At 38.7% G+C, this 16,841-nt stretch overlaps 1 protein-coding gene across 2 annotated transcripts; it reads left to right on the top strand.

Annotated features, from left to right (window-relative positions):
• The first annotated feature begins 516 nt into the window (after positions 1 to 516).
• Positions 517 to 10,833, top strand: LOC123520178 (mediator of RNA polymerase II transcription subunit 4-like). Of its 2 annotated transcripts, none has more exons than XM_045282195.1 (6): positions 517 to 742; positions 2,825 to 2,939; positions 6,233 to 6,352; positions 9,342 to 9,513; positions 9,636 to 9,731; positions 10,370 to 10,833. In XM_045282195.1, exons 1-6 carry the CDS (start codon positions 678 to 680, stop codon positions 10,534 to 10,536), a joined length of 735 nt encoding a protein of 244 aa, XP_045138130.1. In that variant the 5' UTR covers positions 517 to 677; the 3' UTR covers positions 10,537 to 10,833. The 2 variants fall into 2 exon arrangements, with proteins under 2 accessions (XP_045138130.1, XP_045138129.1); XM_045282194.1 differs by having other exon boundaries at positions 2,783 to 2,939.
• Positions 10,834 to 16,841: the final 6,008 nt, after the last annotated feature.

The raw sequence follows: 16,841 nt of genomic DNA, 5'->3' as shown, positions 1-16,841 counted from the left end.
GAAAGATCTCACATCTATGTAGTTTGTATCTGAGAACATTTTAAATAACTCTATCATATCCCCTCTTATACATCTCCTCTCAAATGAAAACATGTTTAATTCCTTTAATCTATCTCTATACTCCAGGCGCTTTAATGCTGGTATCATCCTAGTTGCTCTTCTCTGAACTGCTTCTAACATGTTGATATCCTGCCTATAATGGGGTGACCAGGCCTGTATGCAATACTCTAAATGGGGCCTAACATAGGAATTATATAAGCTACGCACCACTTCCTTACTTTTATAACTAACATTTCTATTTATAAAACCCAGGTTCCTATTATATATATATATATATATATATATATATATATATATATATATATATATATATATATATATATATATATATATATATATATATATATATATATATATATATATATATATGTATATGTGACTCATAAAACTATCTGGCATGGTAAAGCATGTTAAGACACAACGTACACTTTAATTTCTGCAAACATTGTTTCTCAAGGAGGTTGAATATTACGGAAGGCCCAATATTACAAGATGCTTGGTGCCGTTGCAAAGGCAATCTCCTGTCTCTGTCGTTGATTTCTGACAACAACAAGAGTTAGAGGCAAGCCAGAAGGGCCCAAGCTACAAACAACATAGAGCCTCGCGCAAGCTTCACTATGGCTTCTATCAGCACTAAAGAGAAATTACTTTCGCTCATTGACGATACTGAACTCATATCAAAGTAAGAATACAATGCACTATACTTTGTTCGTGATTGTTAGAGGCACAAGCTCCTCCTTCACGGCGGAGCTTGTCAGGCCCTGGATTCTCTCTCCCGTGGCTGGCGGTGCCCCCAGGTGTAACAAAGACTTTGACATATTTTAGTAACTCGATAAATGCTGTCGGACACCTGACTGCCCTAGACAGTGGTCTACCCTTCACATGTCACAGTTAATCCCTCATTCAGGTCGTGTGTATGAAATAGGTACGAAATTTTGCGTGTTTCGGTTTCCCTCAACCAACTAAACCATATCAAATTTAATCCAGCTAAACCTAATGTGACCCAACCGAACCTAATCTAACTCTGTTTCAGGTGTAATGTGTTGATTTTCAAAAGTATCAATATGAGTCAATAATAGATGACAGAAAAAAACAAAACAAACATAAACACCCAAATAAACTGGCAACCTCAAAGAGTTTGCCCACGGTTTGTTGCATCACTTACTGTGAAAAAAAATATTACTTTTGTGCAATACAACCCACTGGTGGGCATACTTTATTTATCGATGTGTATAAGAGGGGATATGTTAGAGTTATTTAAAATGTTCTCAGATACAAACTACATAGATGTGAGATCTTTCTTTACCTTAGAGGAGGGAAGTAGGACTAGAAATCATGGCAGGAAGATTAGAAAGCAAGGCTGCAGGTTAGATATAAGAAAATATTTCTTTAGTCATAGGGTGGTAGACTTCTGGAATGCATTGCCAGAGAGGGTTGTAAATAGCACTAGTTTGACAATGTTTAAAAACAGATTAGATAAGCACTTAAATTTATTAGATTTATAATTATGTATAATGCTGCATGATAGTTTTTATAAGAAATTTACTATAGTTAAACAAGACATGATCCCCATGTATAGGGATCACAGATTGTAGAAGAATTCGCTGCAGGACTTAGCCCTGTTAATGGGCCAAATATTTAGAATTAGTATATAATGTATTGTGTACTTGTAAGTGTATCTTTAAGTACTGATGACGAGGTCGCTGTGCGACTGATACAGGATAACCTAGATGGGCCCTGGTGGCCCTTTGTTATCCTATTATTTATGTTATGTTATGTTATGTTAGTGCATATCTATACAGTACATACTATATTTTTCCTTTCCTAGATTTGTTTGTATATTTTTGTCTCTTTGTTTTCCATATTTATAAAATGAATGTTACTGGTTTTATAGTTAACAGTTCAACAGAAGAGAAAGAAAAGATAAAATAAGATAATAAAGATGATATCAGGAAAATTATGAAATTATGAAAAGATCAATAAAGAAAATTATTGAAGCTTACGAAGGAAACTCCACTTGTGATATCTCAGTTTGAAATATTTTATGTTCCTCTGAAGAAAAAAATGCAAGATAATATAGTTTTCTTACTTGTATTAAAAAATATATATTTTTCAGTTAATTTTTATAAAAGATATTTTTTTATTTATTGTGTTTTGTTTCTTTACTTGTGTTTTTTCATAGATACAATTTAAAAGGATCATCAATAGCTGCTTTTTTTACAAATTGTCTAAATAATATTATAAAAAAAAATCATTGAAGCTTGTCAAAGAAATTCTAATTGTAATACCCATTTCAATAATTTGTTATAGAAGAATAGCCAGCCAGTTTTATGTTCTTCTGAAAGAAAAAAAAAAAGAGATGATAGTTTTTTTTTTACATGCATTAGAATGAAAATATGGAAACTAGAAGACTATTTTTCATATAGTTTTTATAACGCTAGAAATTAAATATGCTTCATATTGTTTATGAACCAGTGTTTATCAGCCTTCCTACTCATACTGTTTACTGAAATTTTACTATACAATTAAATTTATATTAATAGTAAGATTAAAATGTGATTTATGTAAAAACTGTTGCATGACACACCGGTGAGTCACATCGCAACAGTGGATAGCAAATGATGACCCACCAGTGGGTCGTATTGTAGGTAAAGTGTTAATGACACAACATGTAGTTGTGTCATGAGTTACTGGGAAAGATTAATAGTAAACATTGACCCAGGCAGGTATTGCAGCATACAGCTGAGGTGTATTTTTCCGGCAGAGAACTCTTGGAGAACAGCATTGCCCCAAAACAACAGAGACTGTCTTCTGCTGACCTTGCACAGCTGATTGAACTACTTATAATGAAAGATGGAGAGTTGAAGGAAACAATCAAAGTAAGTCCCTTAAGTCCCTTCACTTTTGTTGTTTGTTTTCAAATTACTTCAGAAGTTTCTTTACTGTCACTTCTAAGATTGTTTATCCTTTCAATTAATCTATTTCTTCAGTAGTAGTATTTTGAATTTTTCTTGATATTTCCACTGTTTTTGCACATCTTATGAGGGAACAAATGGGTGGGACAAGGGGCTTGGCACCCTTGCTCTCTAATTCATACTCAGGAAGAAGACAAGGCACTAAATGAAGAGGGAAAGGGAAGCAATTTTCCTTCTTAGTCTCGAAGACTTGGGGAGTTGAATATGTGTAGAAGTAGAATGAATGTCTGTAAGAGTGAGAAGTAAGGGAGAATGTTTTTTGACCAGGCAACCTACTAGCTCTCTATGAGCTGAACAGTATTTGGAAGTGTTATTGGCAGGATGTGTGTGTGTGTGTATTTACCTATTTGTATTTACCTATTTGTGTATTACAGGGCCCGAGCTCTCTGTGTCCTGTTTCCTTGTCCATTTCTGTCATATCTCTCTTTCATCTGATTGACACACACTGCATCAACGACATGACTGCTCAGTTTATTCCACTTATCAATGCTACGATGCGGGAAACTGTATTTTCTCACGTCATTTAGACAGATGTCCTTTATTAGCTTTTTTCCATGTCCTCGGAGATAATAACTTGTGGTCACCTTTATCAACTCTCTATCCAGTATGTCAATCTTGTTCACCAATTTATACATAGTTATCATGTCTCCTCTTGTTCTTCTCTCTTCTAATGTGGTCAGCCCCAGCTTCCTCAGTCTTTCCTCATAGTCTAACTCCCTGAGTCCTGGTACCATCCTTGTTGCCAGCCTTTGTACCCTTTCTACCTTCTTCACATTTTTCTTCATATGCGGTGACCAGACACATGCTGCATATTCTAACTGGGGTCTTATTAAGGTACATAATATCTTCTTCATCATTCCTTCATCTAGGTAGTGGAATGCAAGGCCAATATTTTGAAGCATGTTGTATGTTTTCCAAAAAATCTTGTTAATGTGTTTCTCCGGTGACAAAGTGTTTTGCACGGTTACTCCTAAGTCTTTCTCCTCATTGGTCTCTTTAATTTTCTCATCACCCAGCCTGTAATCCCAGTTTGGTCTGTATCTACTTCTTCCCATTTTCATAACATGGGTCTTGTCTATATTAAATTCCATCTGCCACTCTTTACTCCACTCATATATTTTATCAAGATCTTCCTGTAACTTGTTACAATCTTCCACATTCTTTACTCTCCTCATAATTTTAGTATCGTCCGCAAACATGTTCATATAACTGTCAATTCCTACTGGCATATCATTAACATAAATCAAAAACATGATGGGACCCAGCACTGACCCTTGTGGAACTCCACTGGTTACCTTCTTCCACTCGGACTTCCTTCCTCTCACCACTGTTCTCATTTCTCTTCCCATTAAGTAATTTTCCATCCATTTTGCTAGTTTATCATTTACTCCTCCAGTCATCTTTAGTTTCCACATCAGTCTATTGTGTGGTACTTTATCAAAGGCCTTTCTCAAGTCCAGGTAGATAGCATCCACCCATCCCTCTCTATGTTGTAGTATGTCAGTCACTCTTGAATAAAAACATAATAAATTGGATACACACGATCTTCCTTTTCTGAAACCAAACTGCCTTTCACTCAGAATGTTTTCACTTTCTAGATACTCACTCCACTTAGCTTTAATTACTTCTTCACATACCTTGCACAATATACTAGTCAACGATACTGGTCTATAATTTAGCGGTTCCATTCTACTACCATTCTTATATATAGGCACAATGTCAGCTCTTTTCCACTCTTTCGGGACTAATCCTGTTCGTATGGAGGTTTCCACAATATCAAATATGGGGTTCAACAATTGATCCTTACATTCTTTTAGCAACCTCCCAGATATGCCATCAGGCCCCATTGATTTATTAATATCCAGATTGCTTATAATTTTCCTTACATCTTCCTTAGTAACCATGATGTCCTGCATTTGCTTTATTTCCGTAGGCCTTCCTCCCATAAAATGCTCCTCCTTTGTAAACACTTTGCAAAAGTTGTCGTTCAAAATTTCAGCTATCTCCAGCATCTTCATATACTTCTTCCCATTTTTACCTTTTCTATTGCCTCCCTTTTATTTAGTTTTCCATTTATGAATTTGTAAAACATTTTGGGTCACTATCACAGTTTTCCACCACCCTCTGTTCATATTCCTTCTGTGCTGTTCTCCTTACTTCAACATATCTATTCCTTGCTGTTTTGTAGCCTTCCTTGATAATACATCACTGCTTTTCTTAAGTTTCTTCCATGCCTTTTCTTTGTTCTTTTTTGCTTCTTCACAATTTCTATTAAACCACTGTTTATTATTTAAAGTCCCCTTCCTGTAATATGGCACAAACTTTTTCACAGCAGAGTTATACAAATACATAAATTTATCGTATTTCAATTGCATATCTCTTTCCTGGTATACCACGTCAATTTCATTAAAGAACTCCCTTATATGGTTATAATTTGCCCTAGTATAATTTAATTTTTCCTCCCTGCATTGTGTGTGTGTGTGTGTGTGTGTGTGTGTGTGTGTGTGTGTGTATATATATATATATATATATATATATATATATATATATATATATATATATATATATATATATATATATATATATATATATATATATATATATATATATAAAAGAGAGAGAGAGGAGTTGCCTTACTGCTAAGCCAGAGAATGCAGAAGTGTGTGGTGGAAAGGAAGGAAATATTATTTAGGTTAGGATTAGAGATGTGGTTTGTTGTGAGTGCCTATGGGTCAGAAGGTGAAAAGCATGAGATGAGGAAGGAGAAATCTTAGATTGATTTGTGTGATTGTGTGTGTCATGGCAACCTTAGATGTTTGAGTTGGTATTGAGATAATTGATGTGGTGGTAGGTATAGCTGGGCACAATAACATTATGGTTTATCATGATAACAGAGAAATTGATAATGTTAACCTTATCAGTAATAACCGATAATCATGTAATCGATAACTGCTAATTTCCATAAAATGAGAGGAGTACTTTCTCGTCTCTATTGGTGGCCAAGGGAATGAGAGAGTGGTGTGTGTGAGTGTGAAGGTGAAGGTTGTGTGCTTTGTCTTGACTAACCCCCTTTTGAGAGGAGACAGCCTAGGTATACGTACTAATGTTATGTATTATCTTAATTGATATTTTTATATATTTTTGTATAGAGTGTGTGCAAAGTGTGATATAGCCAGTAATGAGATAGTGTGTTTCAGCTGGCCAATGATCAGGCAAGAATAGCCAGCATCATGGACATGGTACAGGCTGAAGTGGATCGTCATGACCAGATGATTCTACAACTGGAGAAGCAACTTTATGATGCTCACCATATGCTGGTAGGTGTTTGCATTTTTAAACATAGGATGAGGTAGCTTCTTTAAAACTGTATATATTCACTGTGCATTATCTTTTTTTTTCATTTGTATATTTTTTAAATAGAAATAATGACCATTTTTTACATACTTTGTTTTCTTTTCTGTCAAGGAGGTTGGGCAAATTTGTGTAAGAGGAGGGAGCTGAAAGTGAATGTTGCTAAAAGTAAAGTAATTGAATTCTCAAGAGAGATGGATGATGAAAAGATGTATGTAAGATTAAACAGAAAACATCTGGAAGAGCTGGATTGTTTCAAGTATTTTGAATCAGCAGTTACAGTGCAGGGTTCCAGCTAGGCCCAGAATTACAGGAGCCAAAAGTGTAGCAAATGGCATTTTAAAGGAGCCATTTCTGAAAATATGTAGCCAACCAAATTGTAGCCAACTGCATTTTCCAGGAGCCAATTTGCCACACTGGCATGTATCCAGACCACATTGACCATAAATATCTATTGACTCACATTGGTCTTTGGAATTGCTTTTTTGTCAGTACAAAAGGGTGTCACCCAACACAGTCACTGGACGTGCAATCCTGCATTGTAAGTGGGAAGAATATTGCATTCCCACTTTTCAATGCATAGTTGAGCCTGTGGAGTGTTTGGTAATTGGTAAATATTGGTCTGTTTGAGTAGAGGATTAAGTAGTTTACAATGAAAATTTCAATCAAGGTCTTCTATGCTTCCAGAAATCTTTGAATGATCATGCATCACCACAGTCATTTGGCTTTTTCTCGTGGCGTTTTCTCTTCTTGGTAGACAAGGCTGGGGCCTGGGCGTTGCCGTTGTCAGGCTGAATGGGCGCTGCTTCCTCTGACTGGGAATCATCTTGAACTGTGCTCCTCTCGGAGTCTGACTCTGAACTTGACAGTGGCGGCTGTTCTTTATTCATTTCACTGGATTCTGATATTGTTTCATCATTATTAGACCATCCAGTGGGAAAGAAATCGAACAGCGTCATCTGGGCACGCTTCGCTGCCATGCTCGTGATATTGGACGTATTGTCTGCATAGCTCGCTTCCATTACATCATGGCCAGGATTTCCACGGTGTATAAATTATGAGGTCGTGTGACGTTGAAGGGATTATCGGAGAGAAACAACATGGGAAAACGGGCGATGCAGGGTCCTTGCTGTTCACTGCAGATCGATCTGAGGAGGATTATATCAATCATTTGCCACACAGATCTTTTTAAAAGCTAGGCTCCATTTTTTTCACCGTATGGATGTTACTAGACGCCAACTGAATTTTTTTTTTTTTTTTTTTCGCATTTGGCAACATTGGCGAACGGTATCTGGAACTATGCAATGGATGGGAGAGTTGAGAAAGAAGTTAAGTGGAAGGGGAAAGAAACAGGAAATGTATTTGGTGGACTGAGAAACCTTTTAAGCATAGGACACTGTTTATGAATTGTAAGGAGAGGGTTAAGTGATAGAACAGTGATGCCCACTGTGCTGTATAGAGCTGTAACATAGAAATTAGTGTTTGAGGAGTTTGTAGTAATATGGAAGAATAGAATAAATGTGGAGGTAAGAAGGACTAGTGTTTAGAGGGAGATGGCTGGATTGGTAGATCTGATTGTGTTTAGATGGTTTGGGCATATGGAAAGAATAGAGGACAGTTAACTAGTAAAGAGAATAATGTTTTCAAAAGTGCATATTGAAAGGTAATGAGGAATACCATGCCTGAAGTGGATGAACTGTGTGAAGTGAGTACTGAATGAAAGAGGAATGACTCCAGGAAGAGCAATTATATGCAATAGAGGCAGAGAGCAACAGTGGTGAGTGCATGAAAAGAACTGTCTTTTTGATTGTTGGAAGGGGATGTGGGTGCACATAGCTGGACTCATTCGTGTATGAACCTAGTTTGGATGTGGGGGAACTCTATAGTTATAGATATATCCTACATCTGCTGCAGTCTCAGGATTGAAGCAGAGGGTGATGGGTGGATGTGTAGAGAACATTCTCATTATGAAGGAGTAGGGATAAATCAGTGTATGCTGTTGGAACTTGCTATGTATGTATATGGCCAGCTGTGTTATGCTGAAGTTCCTATGGTGCAGTACAGTGGTATACAAGACTATTTGTTTCCATTAGGGGTCAATGGCCCTGAGAATGTAAATGGTGTCTTTATGTGGTGTGTTATGTTCACCGGTTAAACTGGTAAGATTGGCATCGGGGAGCCGGTGAACAATAACAATAAAAAAAAAAACACTGCAGGTTCAACTGGTGAGGAAATGCAAAGGCGGCACTTTAAAAAGCTATTTTAATAACCCATAATGAAACTGACACACATAGATATAACATGAGACATGAAACACAGATATATAACATGAAACAGGAAAATGACATACACATATACATATAACACAGTAATAAATACAACAATAAAGAACCCAACTTAATACCTAACAATAATCCTAATCCTATATGGAGGCAATGTGGAAAACACAGGACGAGGGGAAGTGATACTTATGACGTGTCACAGTGGTGAAGTGCTGGGTGATGGTTGATCCCACGGTAGACGCAAGAGGCATTGTGTTCACTGGTTGAGGCCTGGACCTCAACTGACTTCCAGAAAGCCAAGAGCTGGCTTAACACTTCCAGTTGAGTTGAATGGGGCCGCGTGAATCCAACTTCGGGACAGTAGCGGGGCTTCATGAAACGGTGACGTGGAAGGTTCACGAGACGGTGACGTGGAAGGTGGTGAACGAGGTAACAAGCAGAGGAGGTGATGGTAGTGGAGTATGTTACGGGCGGGCTGTAACAGGTACTTTGTCAGGATTGCCTGGCATAGTACGTAATACCATATATAGAACATTTGCATAATTGATTCACTATTATTTTGTCACTGGTGATCATTTGTAATGTAACATTTACTTATATTTGTGCTGCTACTTGTGACATAATGCATCACTCAAGTAGTCTTAATACATGTATTACCATTTCCTGTGATCAGTCCATGGCGCTATATCAAGCACGGCACAAAATGCAGAGCATCCTCCGAGCCAACAAACGACCTGTCAACAGTGAGGAGCTGATCAAGTATGCTCACCGCATCTCCTCCACTCACTCTGTATCAGCACCAGACACCTGGCAACAGGGAGATCCTAGACGGCCTTATCCTATTGGTTGGTTCCAAGTTATTACTTGTCGTAGGCTAAACAAATCTGGAAAGTTCTAAATTCTAAGTGATTGATTGAGTCGATGATTCTTGTAACAAATATTGATTTTTGTACTTGTTACTGGGCAGATCTCGAAATGCGAGCTGGATTTCTGGGTCAGAATGGACATGCACTGCACACACACACCCATCTTGCTGACTCCTTGGCTAGAGGGCACCATGCTGGTAAGCCTGAAATACAGTTCTTACAAATTAAGCCTGCCTACCACACTTAGCATGCTGGTAAGTGTGGCAGGCACAGCACACACACACACACACACACACACACACACACACACACACACACACACACACACACACACACACACACACACACACACACACACACACACACACTCTCTCTCTCACACACTCTCTCTCTCTCTCTCTCTCTCTCTCTCTCTCTCTCTCTCTCTCTCTCTCTCTCTCTCTCTCTCTCTCTCTCTCTCTCTCTCTCTCTCTCTTGGCTACAAGATTTACTGTTTAGTTGACCTTAGTGTATTAGACAATTTTTCTTAATCCTGTATCAGTTAAGTTCAACAGGAACTTTTAGGAGTGTGAAGCGTACAGTGAAATGAATCAAACTTTATACATCTGTTCGAGGAAGTAGAATCAAGGATTTTCAGTATTCTGATAATTAATGAACCTCAGGGCTTCATCTCTTACCAGTTTTAATAATGTTCAAAATAAAAAGTGTCCTATGTATCTTTCTAGTATTAATGTTCAAAATAAAAATTGGTCACATGTCTCTTTCTAGATTTAATGTTCACAATCAAAATCAGTCTCATAAACTTGGTAATCCCAGTCTGCCTTGCTTGTCTCAGAGCCTACCTCATCAGGACTTGGTGGCACTTTCTCATGGCAGCCATCTGGGGACTTGCAAGTACATGTGGGAAATCACACATCTGTTGTGGTGGAGAAGAAAGAACAGGAAGATGTGGAAGTGATGAGCACCGATTCATCATCTTCTTCCTCTTCGGACTCTCAGTGACCTGATTCAAGCCTAGAAATTCCCCTTCAAACAGTTTACTGTGTATTGCAAAGGGGCAAAGCATTGGTATGTGGACTCACATGCAGCAATGTTGAGTACATACTGCTTTTTCAATGAAACGTGTGTGTGGTGCTCACCTGCCTGCCTCTGCCTGTGGTGTTAAAGCATGGATGGGACATAAAGCCAAGCAGTGATGTAAATGATGAACACTTCAACATCAATTAGATGTGAGTCTACTATTACTGGAGAATGTCTTTTTTATTTTGTTTGTTTTGAATGAAATACAGATACTGCAAATTAAGTGTTTATCTTTCCACTTGAGTCATATATAGTACACAAAACTTTTCATTAATGAAAACAGCTGAAGACATTTGAATGTGTGTGTGTGTGTGTGTGTGTGTGTGTGTGTGTGTGTGTGTGTGTGTGTGTGTGTGTGTGTGTGTTAAGATTATTAGTCACCTTATACACCAATTATTTCAACAAAACAAAAGTAAATACAAGTTGTAGCTAAACTAGTGTTACATTTTACACAGTTATTTAAAGGAAATCTGCCAGCATTAGAGGAAAAAGTAAATACAAGGATTTTTATTATGATGTTCAGAGGAGTTAAGGCTTGGCATTACATGTCACTTAGTTGGAAGTGTTGAAAGAATAAGGACCATGAATACAGAGACTAGAGATTTTTAACAATGTCAAAATATTCAGTTTCCCAGTTGTAAGCATTAAGGGGAGTTTTTGATCGAACTTAACTCTTTTCATACTGCGCTTATGGTAAGCCCAATTGCTTTGAAACTTTAATGTTTTGTTTGAGAGGGTAAAAATAGGCTATTTTGTCCATTTAATAAAATTTGGGTGAATGGTTGGGTAGAGTCAAACAGTATGTCTTTTTTTTTTTTTTTTTTCTCAAACTTTATTTTTCAGTTAAGTTGCTTTGAAAAAATACCACAGAAACTGTTTACATATACGCAGCTTTTGTGGGAATTAGTTTTTCTAATTTTTGTTTTGTCTTTGAAGGAAAAATCAAACGTCTCTGAAAACAAGTCATCGTCTCTGTGTCGATCTCGTTTTCAATTGACATTATCAAAAATCTAATATCCACAAAAAACTGCTTTGAGTTGTTCTTTAAAACGATACCAAACACAAGGTGATCAGAATTTATTCTGATTCAGAGAAATTTTTTGAAGTGTAAAAAACCTACTTTTGAGATATCTGCTCCTAAAGATTTTTTCTCATTTCGTAATTGTTTTGATATTTGTATTCATCTGATTGCCATGAAAATACTAAAGTATATTCCTTGATGAGCGCCGTTACAAGATTCAAACAATCAGTCAGTCACGGGAAGGAGCGCAAGGCACATCAGCCATCACCCGCCTCTGCCTGGGCCACACCATGCTCAGTGCTCACTTGCACCGCCTATGTCTGTCTTGTGACCCCTTCTGCCCTTGGTGTAGGACTACCCCTGATGCCATAGAACATTTCCTGTTTCAATGCCCACGCTTCCACTCTCAACATAATGCACTACACTTCTGGCTCTCCGCCCTCGCCATCACAACACTTGATCTACCCACCCTTCTGGCGGCCTCAGGCGTCCACCCCTCCTGGCAACCTGCTGTCCTTCGCCTTACTTGTGCCTTCTTGAGGGGAGACCGGCCAGCTACCACGCCTGTGATACCCACCACACAAGACTACCCCAGGGCTCATAAGGATCCAAAAGAGGCCACGAAGGTCTATGGATCCTTATGAACCCTGGGGTAGTCCTGTGTGGGATTCACAAGCATGGTAGCTGGGTGAGGTTGTCAATAGGGGTGGACGCCTGAGACCGCCAGGAGGGTGGGTGGGCATGTCCAGTGTTATGATGGCCAGGGCGGAGAGCCGGGAGTGTAATGCAGTATGTTGCGAGTGGAAGCGTGGGCATTGAAATAGGAAATGTTCCATGGCCTCAGGGGTAGTCCTACACCAAGCACAGAAGGGATCAGGAGACAGACGTAGGTGGTGCAAGTGAGGAGTATGGTGTGGCCGTGGCAGAGGCAGGCAGAAAATATATATATATATATATATATATATATATATATATATATATATATATATATATATATATATATATATATATATATATATATACATGTTTTATTTGTCTTATAAATTCATAACCATGAGAGAATGCAGGGAAAAATAGACGGTGGGGAGGAAACGTGAGAGAAACCTTAAGTTATTCCTGAAAACGTTTTCTATGAAAGTATTCGCTTCTAACAGGTGGCAGCACCGTCGCTGTCCTCCAAACTTTAACCTGCACCACAACTTCCTCTCTGTTTATTATTCTTTGCAGTACACCTACTGTTAAGTGGTACGCTTCTTCTCTTTTCTTTTCTTCTCTTCTCTTTTCTTTTCTTTTCTTCTCTTCTCTTCTTTTTCTTCTTCTTCTTCTTCTTTTTCATCTTCTTCTTCTTATTCTTATTCTTATTCTTATTCTTATTCTCCTCCTCCTCCTCCAAATCTATTATTATTATTATTATTATTATTATTATTATTATTATTATTATTATTATTATTATTATTATTGTCATTATTGTGATTGCGTTTGTTAAGATACTTCGCGAACATGTACAAAATGTGAATGAGAGCAGAAATGTTGAAAGAAAAAGAAAAGGAAGAAGAAGAAGACTGTTGAAAATAGAGTCTATTGGCAGCACCAAGATACGCACGTACAAGAATGCACATTGAGAGGAGAAGTGGGGGCAAGTATATAATAGTATGGAAAAAAAGTAAATAAATAAGAGAAAGTCAGATTAAATACATCAAATATATCTTAGAAAACGAAAACCATGAACTGGACTATTTAATAGAATAATACAAGAAAGACGAGAAAATCTTAATTACTACTGGTTAGAATAAACGCTAAATCACCCGAGAGAGAGAGAGAGAGAGAGAGAGAGAGAGAGAGATTGTCGGGTGCTTGTCGTCATTTGATTCTCCCATCACCTGCTGCTAGGAGGAAAATGTGGGAGGGAGGACTGCGCACGCCCCTGGAGATATTGTTCTTAGCTGTTATCAGTACCAAATGTTTTTGCAGCTTTTTTTTTTTTTTATACCATATGGGCTTTTCACGGGAATTTATGGGCTAAAGGGGATATTTTTTAGGGTACCTCCTATCTTAAAGCCCACCCGCTAGGAAACCGTTGCCCCGAGTGAGGAAGCCCAACCTACACTCAGACCGTGGACAGGATTCAAACCTGTGTGCTTGGAGACCTCTAGGATCCCAAAGCACGCATGGTTCCACTGTACCACGGCGTCCCCATTGTAAGTGTCTCTGCATCCTTATCTTCCTATTCTTCATTCTCTGCATCCTTCTCTTCCCATTCTTTCTCAGCATCCTTCTCGTCCCAATGTTCCTTCTCTTTATTCTCTTCCTCCTTTCTATTGATTAGATATGTACTATACTTCTCTGTGTCCAGCAGACAGTCCCCTTAGCGAGACAGCAGGAAATTGGTGAAGAAATAGACCTGAGGACTATGACTCAAACTATAAAGAGGCGACAGAATAAAAAGAAACGAATATAAAAGAACGTTATTTGGATAGTATTTCTTCTGCAAAAGACCCATAGAATTACATGAAAATAATTGACAACACGGGAATAAACTGAATACTGACAGTTTTATTAGAGTAATACGAAAACGTAATCCATGATGCATAATTGTCTCGCCTCGTTTATCTCTTGTGTTGTATTTTTTTGCCTCGTTCATCGCTTGTGTTGTATTTCTTCGCCTCATTCATAGCTTGTGTTGTATTTCTTCCCCTCGTTCATCACTTGCGTTATATTTCTTCGCCTCGTTCATCGCTTGTGTTGTATCTCCGCATTGTTCATCATTCATAGCTTGTGTTGTATTTCTTCCCCTCGTTCATCACTTGCGTTATATTTCTTCGCCTCGTTCATCGCTTGTGTTGTATCTCTTCGCATCGTTCATCACTCGTGTTGTATTTTGTCGCCTCGCTTGTCGCTTGTGTTGTATTTTGGCACATTGTTTGTAGTTTGTCGCATCGGTCGTCTATTTTACTCTGCATTCTTCTCTTGCTGTTCTTCATATTCTTTGCCTCCTTCACTTCTTCCCTTGCTATTCTTTCTTCATTCTCTTCATTCCTTTTCTTTTTTTTGTGGGGGGGAGATTCGTTCTCTGCATCCTTCTCTTGCTGTTTTTTCTTTATTCTCTTTATTCCTCTCTTCTATTTGGGTGGGAGATTTATTCTCTGCATCCTTCTCTTGCTGTTCTTTCTTTATTCTCTTTAATCCTCTCTCTCTCTCTCTTTTTTTTTTTTTTTTTAGGGGGGGCAGGGATTCATTCTCTGCATCCTTTTTTTTTTTTTTTTTTTCATGTGGGCTTTTCACGGGAATTTATGGGCTAAAGGGGATACTTTTTGGGTACCCCCTATCTCAAAGCCCACCCGCTAGGAAACAGTTGCCCCGAGTGAGTAAGCCCAACCTACACTCGGACCGTGGACAGGATTCGAACCCGTGTGCTTGGAGACCCCTAGGATCCCAAAGCACGCATGGTTCCACTGTACCACGGCGGCCCTTCTTTTGCTGTTCTTTTTTTATTCTCTTTATTCCTCTCTTCTTTTTAGGCGGGAGATTCATTCTCTGCATCTTTTCTTGCTGTTCTTTCTTCATTCTCTTCCTTTTTGTCATTCTTTGAATCATCGCTTGTGTTGTATGTCGCCTCACTCGTCATTTGTGTTGTACGTTGTCGTGTCGCTAGTCATTTGTGCTCTGTTTTGTCGCCTCGCTCATTGCTGGAGTCTGCTGGGCTCACTGGTCTTCGGCCTGGTGCTGGTGCCCCCTCACGAGGAGCTCCTTCACAGATGTATAGCAGGCCACAGCATTGGACCGTGCCCCTCTGATGTGCATCCTTTTGGGCTCCGCCGCACCTCGACCTTTTGCCATGGGACGCGAGGTTGCATCGCCACGGGCCTTCTACACTTTAGGGATCGTCGGTCATTACGGTGGTAAATATCCAGTAATTTAATCTTTCTTTACCTTTATTTCATTTCTATGTTTTTACTTCTTTTCTTAACGCTGGTGTGTGTGTGTGTGTGTGTGTGTGTTTCACTGTTTGATCTGCTGCAGTCTCTGACGAGACAGCCAGACGTTACCCTACGGAACGAGCTCAGAGCTCATTATTTCCGATCTTCGGATACGCCTGAGACCAGGCACACACCACACACCGGGACAACAAGGTCACAACTCCTCGATTTACATCCCGTACCTACTCACTGCTAGGTGAACAGGGGCTACACGTGAAAGGAGACACACCCAAATATCTCCACCCGGCCGGGGAATCGAAGTCAGCGCTCTAACCACTGAGCTAACGTGTGTGTGTGTGTGTGTGTGTATTTACTTAGTTGTATTTACCTAGTTGTAGTTTTACAGGGCCTGGGCTTTATGCTCGTGTGGCCCCGTCTCCATATCTACACTTATCCAATCTTACTTTAAAAGTATGCACACGTTGCAGACACTACTTCATTTAAACTGTTCCACGTCTCAATACATCTTTGCGTGCGCGTGTGTGTGTGTGTGTGTGTATATATATATATATATATATATATATATATATATATATATATATATATATATATATATATATATATATTATTTTCATCACGCTCCCGTTTTTCCCTTGCCCTCCCTCAGGTCTCTCTCTCTCTCTCTCTCTCTCCTAAGCTATTCCCAGCTTCGCCCTAGAACTCGAGCGTCTCTTCCTCCTCCTCCTCCTCCGTTAATGGGTACGATCAGTTTAACATCACCTGTGATCCAGTAAAGATCTGTGTGTGCGGTGTATACGAGCTGTGTGTGTGCGCTTCTATGTATTCCTATTTGTACTGTACCTGGACCACTACATGTGTTTAGCCTGCTGATGGAGGTGCCAAGACCATGGCTCCCCTGACTCTCAGGGAGAGGGAAAAGAGTTCCTTCCCTGGTAGGCCGATGCCCGCTTTGTACTATATACTGCAATATTTTTTGTAATATAAATGTATATTTGCATATACTACAATAAACCTAAACAACAAACAGGTACAATACGTGCCTCATGAGTGTCGATCAAGGCCGTGTATGACTGATGTTCATAGATTTTTCATGTATTTATTTATTATTTATTTATTTATTTATTCATTCATTCATTCGCTCTGTAACTTTTTAGGGCTATTGACAAATTTAAAGATAAGTTTTAGTGTATGAAACGCGCTCAGGTACATATATCTCTATTAATTGTATATTAGTATACTACTTTTAGTAGAGAGAGAATAATAATATC

Source organism: Portunus trituberculatus, chromosome 46, assembly GCF_017591435.1.
Source record: "Portunus trituberculatus isolate SZX2019 chromosome 46, ASM1759143v1, whole genome shotgun sequence".
Classification (NCBI taxonomy): Eukaryota; Metazoa; Arthropoda; class Malacostraca; order Decapoda; family Portunidae; genus Portunus; species Portunus trituberculatus.
This window is presented reverse-complemented; position numbering and strand designations above follow the sequence as displayed.

Coding starts and splice junctions, on each gene's coding strand:
- LOC123520178 (XM_045282194.1), top strand. CDS start 678: ATGGCTTCTATCAGCACTAAAGAGAAATTACTTTCGCTCATTGACGAT. Junction 743..2,782: donor GATACTGAACTCATATCAAA/GTAAGAATACAA, acceptor ACATTGACCCAG/GCAGGTATTGCAGCATACAG. Junction 9,732..10,369: donor GGCTAGAGGGCACCATGCTG/GTAAGCCTGAAA, acceptor TGCTTGTCTCAG/AGCCTACCTCATCAGGACTT.